Source organism: Mus caroli, unplaced genomic scaffold, assembly GCF_978045245.1.
Source record: "Mus caroli unplaced genomic scaffold, Mus_caroli_1 scaffold_9, whole genome shotgun sequence".
Taxonomy (NCBI): domain Eukaryota; kingdom Metazoa; phylum Chordata; class Mammalia; order Rodentia; family Muridae; genus Mus; species Mus caroli.
This window is the reverse complement of record NW_028227264.1, coordinates 19,612,871-19,625,347: the sequence shown is the minus strand read 5'-3', so window position 1 is coordinate 19,625,347 and position 12,477 is coordinate 19,612,871. Positions and strand designations below refer to the sequence as shown.

At 40.5% G+C, this 12,477-nt stretch overlaps 1 protein-coding gene across 1 annotated transcript; it reads left to right on the top strand.

The window, feature by feature from the left end:
- Positions 1 to 4,161: 4,161 nt before the first annotated feature.
- On the top strand, positions 4,162 to 12,004 carry LOC147002578 (retinoic acid early-inducible protein 1-alpha-like). The gene is made up of 4 exons (XM_085843338.1): positions 4,162 to 4,252; positions 10,524 to 10,784; positions 11,037 to 11,300; positions 11,859 to 12,004. Exons 1-4 carry the CDS (start codon positions 4,162 to 4,164, stop codon positions 12,002 to 12,004), a joined length of 762 nt encoding a protein of 253 aa, XP_085699464.1.
- Positions 12,005 to 12,477: the final 473 nt, after the last annotated feature.

Below are 12,477 nucleotides of genomic sequence, written 5' to 3'. Positions count from 1 at the left end.
CTTCATAGAGTTAGAAAGGGCAATTTGAAAATTCATCTAGAATAGCAAAAAACCTAGGGTAACAAATACTATTAAAGAATCTCTGGTGGACTCAAGCTGTCAGGACCTCAAGCTCTACTACATAGCAATTGTGATAAAAACTGCATGGTACTGGTAAAGTGACAGACGGGTACATCTATGGAATAGAATTGAAGACCCAGAATTGAACCCACACACCTATAGCCCTTGATACTTGACAAAGGATCTAAACCCATCCAGTGGAAAGACAGCATTTTTAACAAATGGTGCTGGCTCAACTGGTGGTTAGCATGTAGAAGAACGTGAATCGATCTATTCTTATCTCCCTGCACAAAGCTCAAGTCGAAGTGGATCAAGAACATCCACATAAAACCAGAGACACCAAAAGTTATAGAGGAGAAAGAATGGAAGAGCCACAATCATATGGGCACAGGGGGGAAATTCCTGAGCAGAACACCAATGACTTCTACTGTAAGATCAAGAACTGACAAATGGGACCTCATAAAATTGCAAAGTTTCTGTAAAGCAAAGGACACCGTAAATTAGACAAAAACACAATCAACAGATAAGGAAAAGATCTTTACCAATCCTGAATCTGAGAGATGGCTAATATCCAATGTATACAAATAACTCAAGAAGATAAACTCTAGAGAACCAAATAACCCTATTAAATAAGGGGCACAGAGCTAAACAAAGAATTACCCTGGACATGGAAAACCTAGGAAAGAAATCAGATGCAAGAATTACCAACAGAATACAAGAGATAAAAGAGAGAATCTCAGGTGTAAAGATATCATAGAAGACATTGACACAACAGTCAAAGAAAATACAAAGTGCAAGAAGCTCCTAACTAGAAACAACCAGGATATTCAGAACACAATGAAAAGACAAAATCTAAGAATAATAGGTATAAAAGAGATTGAAGATTCCAAGTTCAAAGGACTAGTAAACATCTTCAACAAAAAACTTCCCTAACCTAAGAAAGAGATGCCCATAATCATACAAGAAACATACAGAATGCCAAATAGATTTGACCAGAAAAGAAATTCCTCCTGTCACATTATAATCAAAACATCAAATTCACAGAACAAGGAAAGAATATTAAAAGCAGTAAAGGAAAAGGTCAAGTAACATATAAAGGCAGACTTATCAGAATTACACCATTCTTCTCAACAGAGATTCTAAAAGCCAAAGATCTTGGGCAGATGCCATACAGACCCCAAGAGAACTCAAATGCTAGTTCAGGCTACTATGTCCAACAAAACTCTCAATTACCAAGATATTTTATGACAAAATCAAATTTAAACAATATCTTTCCACTAAACCAGCCCTAAAGGGTAATAGGAAACAAAACAAAACAAAACAAAAACAAAACCTCCAACACAAAGAAGGAATCAACACCCAAGAAAAAGCAAAAAATTAATCTTCTCACAACAAACCCAAAATAAGACAACCACATATACATAATTCCATGTCTAAAACAAAAATATCAGGAAACAACAATCATTGGTCCTTAACATCTCTCAACATCAATAGACTCAATTTCCCAATAAAAAGACATAGACTAACAGACTGTATTTGAAAACAGGACCTAGAGTTTTGCTGCATGTTACCTCCTTCTGGCCTAGCTAGGCTGGCTCAGCTGGTTCAGACCATCTGCCACTTAGGCAGAGCCACCTGCTGTGCTCCTTCCCATAACTCTCCTTTGATGTGCCACTACCTGCTACCTGCCTGAGGTTCTCAGAGATTTCCAGAGTTAGCTATGAACTGTGATTTTCCAGGGTTCCTACTAAAAGGCTGATCTGACAACTTCAAAGGAACTTTGCCTGACTGGGAATGGGCCTCCCTTCTTCTTTATAAAGCTTGTTTGCTGACATTAAAGTTGAGTCTTGATCAGAATACTGTTCATTTCTCTCTTTACCCGCCTAGTTTCCCTCTTTTCTTTCAGTTCCAAGATGCATCCCAGGCTCGAATGCAGACATAAGAGCTGCAGGCCAGCCCCAACAGCTGCATACAGAAAACACACCTCAGTGAAGAAGGCAGACACTACCTCAGAGTAAAAGGCTGGAAAAGATTTTCCAAGCAAATGGTCCCAAGAAACAAGCTCGAGTAGCCATTCTAATATCCAATAAAATAGACTTTCAACCAAAAGTTATCCAAAGAGATGGGGAAGGACACAATATTCATTAAAGGAAAAATTCACCAAGATGAACTCTTAATTCTGAACATCTACATCCCAACTGCAAGAGCACCCACATTTGTAAAAGAAACATTACTTAAGCTCAAAGCTTAAGTAATGAACCTCACACAATAGTGGGAGACTTCCACACACCATTCTCATCAATGGACAGATCAAGGAAACAGAAACTAAACAGAGACACAGTGAAACTAAGTTATGAATCAAATAGATTTAACAGATATCTTCAGAACATTTCACCCTAAAAGAAAAGAATATATCTTTTCCTCAACACCTCATGGTTCCTTCCCCAAAATTGACTATGTACTTGGACACAAAACAGGCCTCAATATATGGAAGAATATTGAATTAATTCCATGCATTCTATTAAATCACCATGGACTAAGTCTGGTCTTCAACAGCGACAAAAACAACAGAAAGTCCACATACTCATGGAAGCAGAACAACCCTCTGCCTAATGACAACTTGGTCAGGGAATTTTTAATTTCTGTATTAAAGAAATTAAAGACTTTTTAGAATTTAATAAAAATTAAGGCATAACATACTGAAACTTACAAAAAACCCAGAGCTCTGGTTGCCTTCACAAATTATTTGAGGAGATCCTACACTAGCAGCTTAACAGCACATCTGAAAGCTCTAGACCAAAAAGAAGCAAATATATCCAAGAGGGGTAGACAGCAGGAAATAATCAAACTCAGGGCTGAAATCAACCAAGTAGAAACAAAGAGAGCAAAGAGAGAAACCCGTCAACAAAGCCAAGAGCTGGCTCTTTAGGAAAGTCAACAAGATAGATAAAATCCTTAGCCAAACTAAGAGGGCACAGAGACAGTATCCAAATAAACAAAATCAGAAATGAAAAGGGAGATATGACAACAGAAACTGAAGAAATTAAAAAAAAAATCAGATCCTAGTACAAAAGCTTATACTCAACAAAACAGCAAAATCTACATCAAATGGATGATCTTCTAGAGAGATATCAGGTACCAAAGTTAAGGATCACCAAGTTCAAGGTCAGCCTGGGTGGCATAGTCATATATTGTCAAAAGATCAAAGAAAACAACAAAATCCATTGATTTACCTCGATTACTCTGCTTAGCCACAATTCAGTGCATGTGGAACTATGATTCCAATGTCTCTGTTCTCTGAAGTTGAAGTCACCTGTGTCTATGCAGGTAAAGTGAGCTGTGAGCCCACTGCTGTCATTGTTAGTCTAGAGTAGAAATACAGACTTGTGATGAAGATTGCCAATGTATTAACTATGTTAGTATGTTCTAAAATTTTTCCTTATAAGCATAGGTTGATACATCTAATGTTAGGCAACATGTCAGATATTTAAGTCAATATTATTATTTTTGAGTAACATGCTACATAAAAATTTCTAACTCTTATAAGACCTACAATTCTCATTTTTGGAATGGTGAGACAGATGGATTGCCACAAGAATTCAAGCATGAAGTGGAGTATATTCTAAGCTAAAGACCATCTTGGGGGATAAAGTGAAGCTTTTCCCACAAGGAAACAAGACAAGAAAGTAAAAAGGCTAGCAAAGACAGAAACACTGCTATATTTTGCTAGACTTTCATAATTGCTGATTTTTCAAGTTTTCTGTGTTTTATTCACAATCATTGTTTCAGTACACTCACAACTTCAAAAACACCCGAACTATTATACCACAGCTTATAGGGGCAGAAAGATCTAGAAGGGAAAATGAAAGAGAAAAGGATTGGGCAGCCGAGTTGCATGGTCTGTGATGTGGGAGAGTGTCTGAGAAAAGAAGAGTGGGGTGCTGGATTAGGGAGATGCAGGGTCAGAGCAGAGAATGCCCTAATTCACAGCCAGGTGCCTGGAACTCTTGCTTTAGTCTGCACTGGGGCTACAGCAGGGGCAGGGGCATGCTAACTTCCCCATTCTCCCTGCAGCCACAGTCACATCTGACAGAAGGAACCATGGCCAAGGCAGCAGTGACCAAGCGCCATCATTCTATGATTCAGAAGCTGTTAATTCTATTGAGCTGTGGATACACCAACCTGCTGACTGGTGAGTTCCCTGGGCCTATATGGACCAGCGTGGTGCAAGGAACAGGAAACTGGCTTAAGTCAGTTTCCAGGCCTGGGGTACCAAAAACTCCAGGGTTTCCCACTCTTCAGTCCAGCACCACAGCAACTGGGAACACTGGCTTTCCGTGACCCAGGCTTCAGTGGATTAAAGAGATAAGGGAAAGTTACAGTGTGAGGGAGGGGCAGGAATGAAGAACCAACAGGGCAGAAGGGCGTACCTGGTGATTCCCTCAGCACTATCTGGATCTGTAGGAAGCCTAAAACCCAGTGATCAGGATTGGGTATGTTGGGAGCAGTGCTTGACCAAGACAGGCTCAGACAGCTGCTCTGGACCTAAGGCAGGCTGTGCTAGAGACTGCCTTCCCAAGGGATTCCTCACGAGTCCTCTGCCATTCACGGAACTCTGCAATTGACCTTTCTTCCCACTTTCCCATGGTATTTGTCCAGGAGATCACAACAGATGCTTCCAGGAACAAGGCAGCCTCCCCAACCCTCTTCCTTTTTCTTAGTCATTTTTTTAATTGGATTTTTTTTTTTTTTACATTTTAAGTGTTATCAACTTTCTAGATGCCCCCACCACATCCCTGAAGCCTAAAATCCTATGCCCCCTCCTCCTGCTTCTCTGAAGGTGTGCCCCCACTCACCCACATACTCTTGCCTCCCCAACCTCAAATTCCCCTACACTGGGACATCAAGTGTTCACAGGATCAAGGGCCTCTTCTCCCATTGATGCCCCACAAGGCCATCCCCTGCTACATATACTGCTGGAGCCATGGGTCCCTCCATGTGTATTCTTTGGTTGGTAATTTAGATCCTGGTAGTTCTGGTTGGTTGATACAGCTGTTCTTCCTATGGGGTTGCAAACCCCTTCAGCTCCTTCAGTTCTTTCTCTAACTCCCCCATCGGGGACCCTGTGATTAGTTCAATGGTTGTCTGCAAAGATCCGCCTCTGTATATGTCAGACTCTGGCATAGCCTCTCAGGAGACAGCTGTATAATGCTCCTGTCAGCAATCACTTTTTGGCATCCACAATAGTGTCTGGGTTTTGTGTCTGTATATGGGATGAATCCCCAGGTGGGGCAGTCTCTGGATAGCCTTTCCTTCAGACTCTGCTCCACACTGTGTCTCCATATTTGCTCCTGTGAGTATTTTGTTATTCCTTCTAAAAAGAACAGAAGGGCCCACACACTGGTCTTCCTTCTTGAACTTCATGTGGTCTGTGAATTGTATCTTGGGTATTCTGAGCTTTTGGGCTAATCACTTATCAGCTAGTGCATACCATGTGTGTTCTTTTGTGATTGGGTTACCTCATTCAGGATCATATATTCTAGTCCCATGCATTTGCCTAAGAATTTCATGAAGTCATTGTTTTTAATAGCTAAGTAGTACTCCATTGTGTAAATGTACCACATTTTCCACATCCATTCCTCTGTTGAAGGACATTCTAGGTTGTTTCCAGCTTCTGGGTATTACAAATATGGGTGCAAAAAAGCATAGTGGAACATCTGTCTTTATTACATGTTGGGATATCTTTTGGTTATATGCCCTGGTGTGGTATTGCTGGGTCTTTGGGTAGATATATTTCCAATTTTCTGAGGAACCGCCAGGCTGATTTCCAGAGTTGTTGTACCAGCTTGCAATCCTACCAACAGTGGAGGAGTATTCCTCATTTTGCATATCCTTGCCAGCATCTGCTGTCACCTGAGTTTTTGATCTTAGCTATTCTGGCTGGTGTGAGGTGGCATCTCAGTGTTGTTTAGATTTGCATTTCCCTGATGACTAAGGATGTTGAACATTTCTTTAAGTGCTTCTTGACCATTTCATTTTCCTTGGTTGAGAATTCTTTGTTTATCTCTGTACCCCATTTTTAATAGGGTTATTTGATTCTCTGGAGTGTAATTTCTTGATTTCTTTGTATATATTGGATATTAGCCCTCTATTGGATGTAGGATTGGTAAAGATCTTTCCCCAGTCTGTTAGTTGCCTTTTTGTCCTATTGACAGTGTCCTTTGCCTTACAAAAGCTTTGCAATTTTGTGAGGTCCCATTTGTCAATTCTTGATCTTAGAGCATAAGCCATTGGTGTTGTGTTCAGGAAGTTTTCCCCTCTGACCATGTGTTCGAGGACCTTCCCCACTTTCTCTTCTATTACATTTAGTGTATCTGGTTTTAAATGGAAGTCCTTGATCCACTTGGATCTGAGCTTTGTACAGGGAGATAAGGATGGATCAATTTGTATTCTTTGACACACTGACCACCAGTTGAACCAGCACTTTTTGTTAACAATGTTGTCCTTTTGACACTGGATGGTTTTAGCTCCTTTGTCAAAGATCAAGTGACCATAGGTGTGTGGGTTCATTTCTGGGTCACCAATTCTGTCCCATTGATCTACCTGCCTTGGTCACTATACCAATAACATGCAGTTTTTATTACTAATGTCCTGTAATACAGCTTGAGGTCAGGGATGGTGATTTCCCCAGAAGTTTTTTTTTATTGTTGAGAATAGTTTTAGCTTTCCTGGGTTTTTTGTTAGTCCAAATGAATTTGCAAGTTGTTCTTTCTAATTATGTGAAGAATTGAGTTGGAATTTTGATGGGGATTGCATTGAATCTGTAGGTTGTTTTTGGCTAGATGGGCATTTTACAATGTTAATCCTACCAATTCATTAGCATGGGAGATCTTTCCATCTTCTGAAATCTTTTTTGATTTCTTTCTTCGGAGACTTGAAGTTCTTGTCATCCAGATTGTCTTAGTCAGGGTTTCTATTCCTGCACAAACATCATGACCAAGAAGCAAGTTGGGGAGGATAGGGTTTATTCAGCTTACTCTTCCACATTGCTGTTCAATCACTAAAGGAAGTCAGGACTGGAACTCAAGCAGGTCAGGAAGCAGGAGCTGAGCAGAGGCCATGGAGGGATGTTCTTTACTGGCTTGCTTCCCCTGGCTTGCTCAGCCTGCTCCCTTATAGAACCAAGACTACCAGCCCAGAGATGGTCCCACTCACAAGGGGCCTTTCCCCCTTTATCACTAGTTGAGAAAATGCCTTACAGCTGGATCTCATGGAGGCATTTCCTCAACTGAAGCCCCTATCTCTGTGATCACTCCAGCTGTGTCAAGTTGACATAAAACTAGCCAGTACACAGACCTTTCACTTGTATGGTTAGTCACACCAAGGAATTTTATATTATTTGTGACTATTGTGAAATGTGTTGTTTCCATAATTTCTTTCTCAACCTGTTTATCATTTGAGTAGAGGAAGGCTGCTGATTTGTTTGAGTTGATTTTTATATCCAGACACTTTGCTGAAGTTGTTTATCAGGTTTATGAGGTCTCTGATGGAATTTTTAGGGTCATTAAGTATACAATCATATCTCTGCAAATAGTGATATTTTGCCTTCTTCTTTTTCGATTTGTATCCCTTTGACCTCCTTTTCTTGTTCAATTGCTCTAGGTAGAATTTCAAGTACTATATAGAATGGACAGCCTTGTCTAGTTCCAATTTTAGTGGGATTGCTTCAAGTTTCTCTCCGTCTAGTTTGATGTTGGCTACTGGTTTGCTGTCTATTGCTTTTACTGTGTTTAGGTGCGGGCCTTCAATTCCTGATCTTTCCAAGGTTTGTATCATGAAGGGGTGTTGAATTTTTTCAAATGCTTTCTCAGCATTGAATGAGATTATCATGTGTTTTGTTTTGTTTTGTTTTGTTTTTCCTTCGAGTTTGTTTATATAGTGGATTACTTTGATGGATTTCCATATATTGGACCATCCCTAGATTCCTGGGTAAAACCTACTTGATCATGATGGATCATTGTTTTGATGTGTTCTGGGATTCAGTTTGCAAGAATTTTATTGAGTATTTTTGCATTGATATTCATAAGGAAAATTGATCTGAAGTTCTCTTTCTTTGTTGAGTCTTTGTGTAGTTTAGCTATAAGAATAATTGTGGCTTCATAGCATGAATTGGGTAGAGTGCCTTCTGTTTCTATTTTGTGGAATAGTTTGATGAGAACTGGTATTAGGTATTCTTTGAAGGTCTGATAGAATTCTGTACTAAAACCATCTGATCCAAAAAACTGGCTTTTTTTTTTTTTTTTTGATTGGGAAACTTTTAATGACTGCTGGTATTCCTTTGGCCTTATTGGACTGTTTAAATGGTTTATCTTATCCTCATTTAACTTTGATTCCTGTTATCTGTCTAGGAAATTGTCCATTTCATCCAGGTTTTGCCGTATTGTTGAGTATAGGCTTCTGTAGTAGGATGTATTGGTTTTTTTGTATTTCCCCATTCCCCATTTGTATCTCCCCATTCATTTCTGATTTTATTAATCTGAATACTGTCTCTGTGCCCTCTGGTTAGTCTGGCTAAGGGTCTATCTACCTTTTTTGTTGTTGTTGTTTGTTTGTTTGTTTTTTTGAGACAGGGTTTCTCTGTGTAGCCCTGGCTGTACTGGAACTCACTCTGTAGACCAGGCTGGCCTCAAACTCAGAAATCCACTTGCCCCTGCCTCCCAAGTGCTGGGATTAAAGGCATGCACCATCACTGCCTCGCTAGGGTTTATCTATCTTGTTTATTTCCTCAAAGAACCAGCCCCTGGTTTGGTTGATTCTTTGTATAGTTCTTTTTGTTTCTACTTGGCTGATTTCAGTCCTGAGTGTGATTATTTCCTGCTGTCTACTTTTTATTTTATTTTATTTTTTGCATTTTGCAATTTGCATTTTCTTTGACTGTTGTGTCAATGTTTTCTATGGTATCTTCTGCACCTGAGATTCTCTCTTCTATCTCTATTCTGTTGATGATGCTTGTGTCTATGACTCCTGATCTCTTTCCTAAGTTTTCTATCTCCCGGGCAGTTTCACTTTGTGATTTCTTTATTGTTTCTACCTACATTTTTAGATATTGGATTGTTTTGTTTAATTCCTTCACCTGTTTGGTTGTGTTTTCTTGTAATTCTTTAAGGGATTTTTGTGATTCCTCTTTAAGGGCTTCTAGCTGTTTACCTGTGTTCTCCTGTATTTCTTTAAGGGAGTTATTTATATCTTTCTTAAAGTCCCCTGTCATCATCATGAGAAGTGATTTTAAACCTGAATCTTGCTTTTCTGATGTGATGGTGTATCCAGGACTTGCTATGATGGGAGAACTGGGTTCTGATGATGCCAAGCAACCTTGGTTTCTGTTGCTTATGTTCTTGCACTTGCCTCTTGCCATCTGATTATCTCTATCTGCATTCACTGTTTCTGACTGGAGCCTGTCCCTTCTGTTAACTTGGTTGTGTCAGAACTCCTCAGAGTCCAGCTGTCTCTGTGATCCTGAAATCCTGGTGTGATCAAGCTCCTGAGATCCTATGATCCTATGATACTGGGCATGTTAGAGTTCCTGGGAGTTGAGCTTCCTCTGGGTGATGTGGGACTTGGTGCAGAGCTGGTGCCCAAGGTTCTCAGGGCAGTGAATCAGACCAGAAGGAACCCATGCCACTCCCCACTCCTTCTTTTGATCTGTTTTTATTTTGTTTTAAGGCTTCATACTATCCAAACACTAGAATCTGAAACACTCCCTTCTCTCCTTTTCTACCAAGTGTAGGGATTACAGGTGTGTGACACCAGGCTCAGCTTCAATGCTCATGTGGCTCATCAACCACCAGCCTGCTCAGGTCCCTTCCCTGCTTTCCCACTTTCCCATCCACAGAATGCCTTTTACCCCATCAGGGGGCAATATGCGGTCATGTCTGGGGAGACCTCTTCTAATCAGGGGCTGGAAAGCCTTGTTCTCTATGGATGACTCTGGCAATGGGACTGCCTTTGGATCTATGGGATCTTCTGCCCTTGCTTTCAAGATCATGTCGTCCACATCCTGGATAGATGGCATCAGATAGTGGTGTTCATTACCAGGAAGGAGTGGGTCCTTTTGTTTTATAAAAGATGGTCCTTTCCCCCTATATTTTCAGCTAGATTTAAGACCCTAAAACACAGATAATATCTGATACACTTTATACTTCAGCACTTGATAAAAGTCACTAAAAGTACTTTTGAGATAAGTCCTTCAGGTAACATGATGTGCATCTGAGGGGTTCTACTAACCGGAGACTGTCAATGATTACAGAGAAAATAGGATGCAGAACTGGTGGACATCTTTTATAGGACATCTTCAGGACTCTTCCTGAATTTCACCCTGCAGAAGAATACTTGGGATCACAGAAACATGAGTCCTATGGCTTTCTTGTCACACTTTGGAACTTAATTGCATGTTTCTCTCACAGATGCATACTCTCTTAGGTGCAACTTGATCATCAAGGATCCTACCACAGCAGACTGTCCCTGGTATGAAGTGCAGTGCTCAGTGGATGAAATAACTTTCCTCCATTTTAGTAACATAAACAAGACCATGATTTCAGGTGACCCAGGGAAGATGGCAAATGCCACTGAAGTGAAGGAATGTTTGACACAACATCTGAAAGATTTGTGCCAGGAGTTGAGGGACAAGATGTCTAACACCAAAGTGGACACTCACAAGACCAATGGTAAGTGTGGATAGAGTACAGAGGCAGAGTCATTGGCAAGAGAGGAAGGGCAGAGTACATGCAGGAATGTGGGGGTGAATGTGTTTGTGTGAAGGAGCTGATCATTTGTGGTACCTTGCAGGCACAGGGTACACAATGAGTAACAAGAGCAAGTTGTATGAAAATGATACTGACACATAAGCTTGTAGAGAAAGACTTGAGGGGATGGACTGATCAGAAATGAAGACTGATGGTTTTCTTATTGATTTGCAGGTTACCCAACTTTACAAGTCACCATGCTTTATCAGATAAGCCAGGGCCAAATTATTAGTGCCATCTGGAAATTCAACATCAGTGATATTTACTTCTTCACCTTCGACATAATGAATATGAGCTGGATACCAGCTAATGATGAATCAGGGGTTATCATGAATAAATGGAGAGGAGATGGGAAATTTGAGAAACAATTGAAATTCATCACAAAGGAATGCAGTCAGAAACATGATGAATTCTTAAAGCAGCCCAAGGAAAAGCCAAGTAGGTATTACCTAGATTATCAGAAGGCACGTCATCTAATTTGATAGACTGACTGAATTATGTATGAGTAGTGTTCCTGTCTGAAGAGTCAGTGATGACCGTGAGGAATCCTCATTCCCTCTCACTCTCTAGTATTTCTCATTCCCTGTTAACTAGTTGTCCAGGCTTTATATGGCCTGCTAATGAGCCCCAAGTCTGTCTGCATCTCTGTAAACTTCCAGCCTTCTCATCCTCAGGTACAGCTGCCATTCCACCAGCTCCACCATCACTTATAAAGGATTTATTATCTTACTCTGGCATAATTAAGCACTATCAATTTCCCCAACATCCAGAAAGTGATAGCCATAGTACATTTATCAAAGTTTGTGATGATTTGATAGACATTAACTTTTCTTTGTAGTGAAATATGCTCTGCAAAGACATCATGTATCATGTCTCTCTACTCAGGACTTTGTAAAATAGTTCTTACAAATGAGTCCCTCATGGCTGCCTGGGGAGAGAAGGTGCTGACAGAGGTGTGTTTTTACTTTATCCTGAACTTTTCTATCTTTTTTAAAGGTTCAACCTCAAGGATCCCCAGTATCACCCAGCTTACATCAACTTCCCTGCTTCCACCTACCAGCCACTCTTCTTCTAAGAAAGGATTTATCTCTGTGGGACTCATCTTCATATCTTTATTATTTGCATTTGCATTTGCAATGTGAAGAGAAAATATTATACCCAAGGAGGTAAGGAGCAGGCTGAGGTTTCATTTGGTTCTTGGTAGAGTTGTTCTGCACAGGACTTTCAATAGGTGTCCCACTGGGTACTAGGGATGGGAATTCTCCTCCCCATATTGGAATAGCAAGTGCCAGTTACCCACTGAGCATCTCTCTAACCACTAAATCTGAACTGTTAAGGTCTGCCTTCTAGTTCAGTAAACTTTCTTCTGCTCAGACCATAAGAAGTGGCTGAAACAAGCTTCTGAGCACCTCACTTGCATGCACCCCATCATGACCCATGTAGGGACACTGAGCCTATATTCATTCCCAGAACAATTGCAAAGGTATTTTCACACAGCCAATTAGGACCGCTCGCTAACTCTCTCTGTCTTACTGCCCTCCATGCTATATGCAATAATGCCTAGTGATCCTAGAAATGGGTCTGTATGAGAGGAGGTTTGGTGACCAGGAGCTCT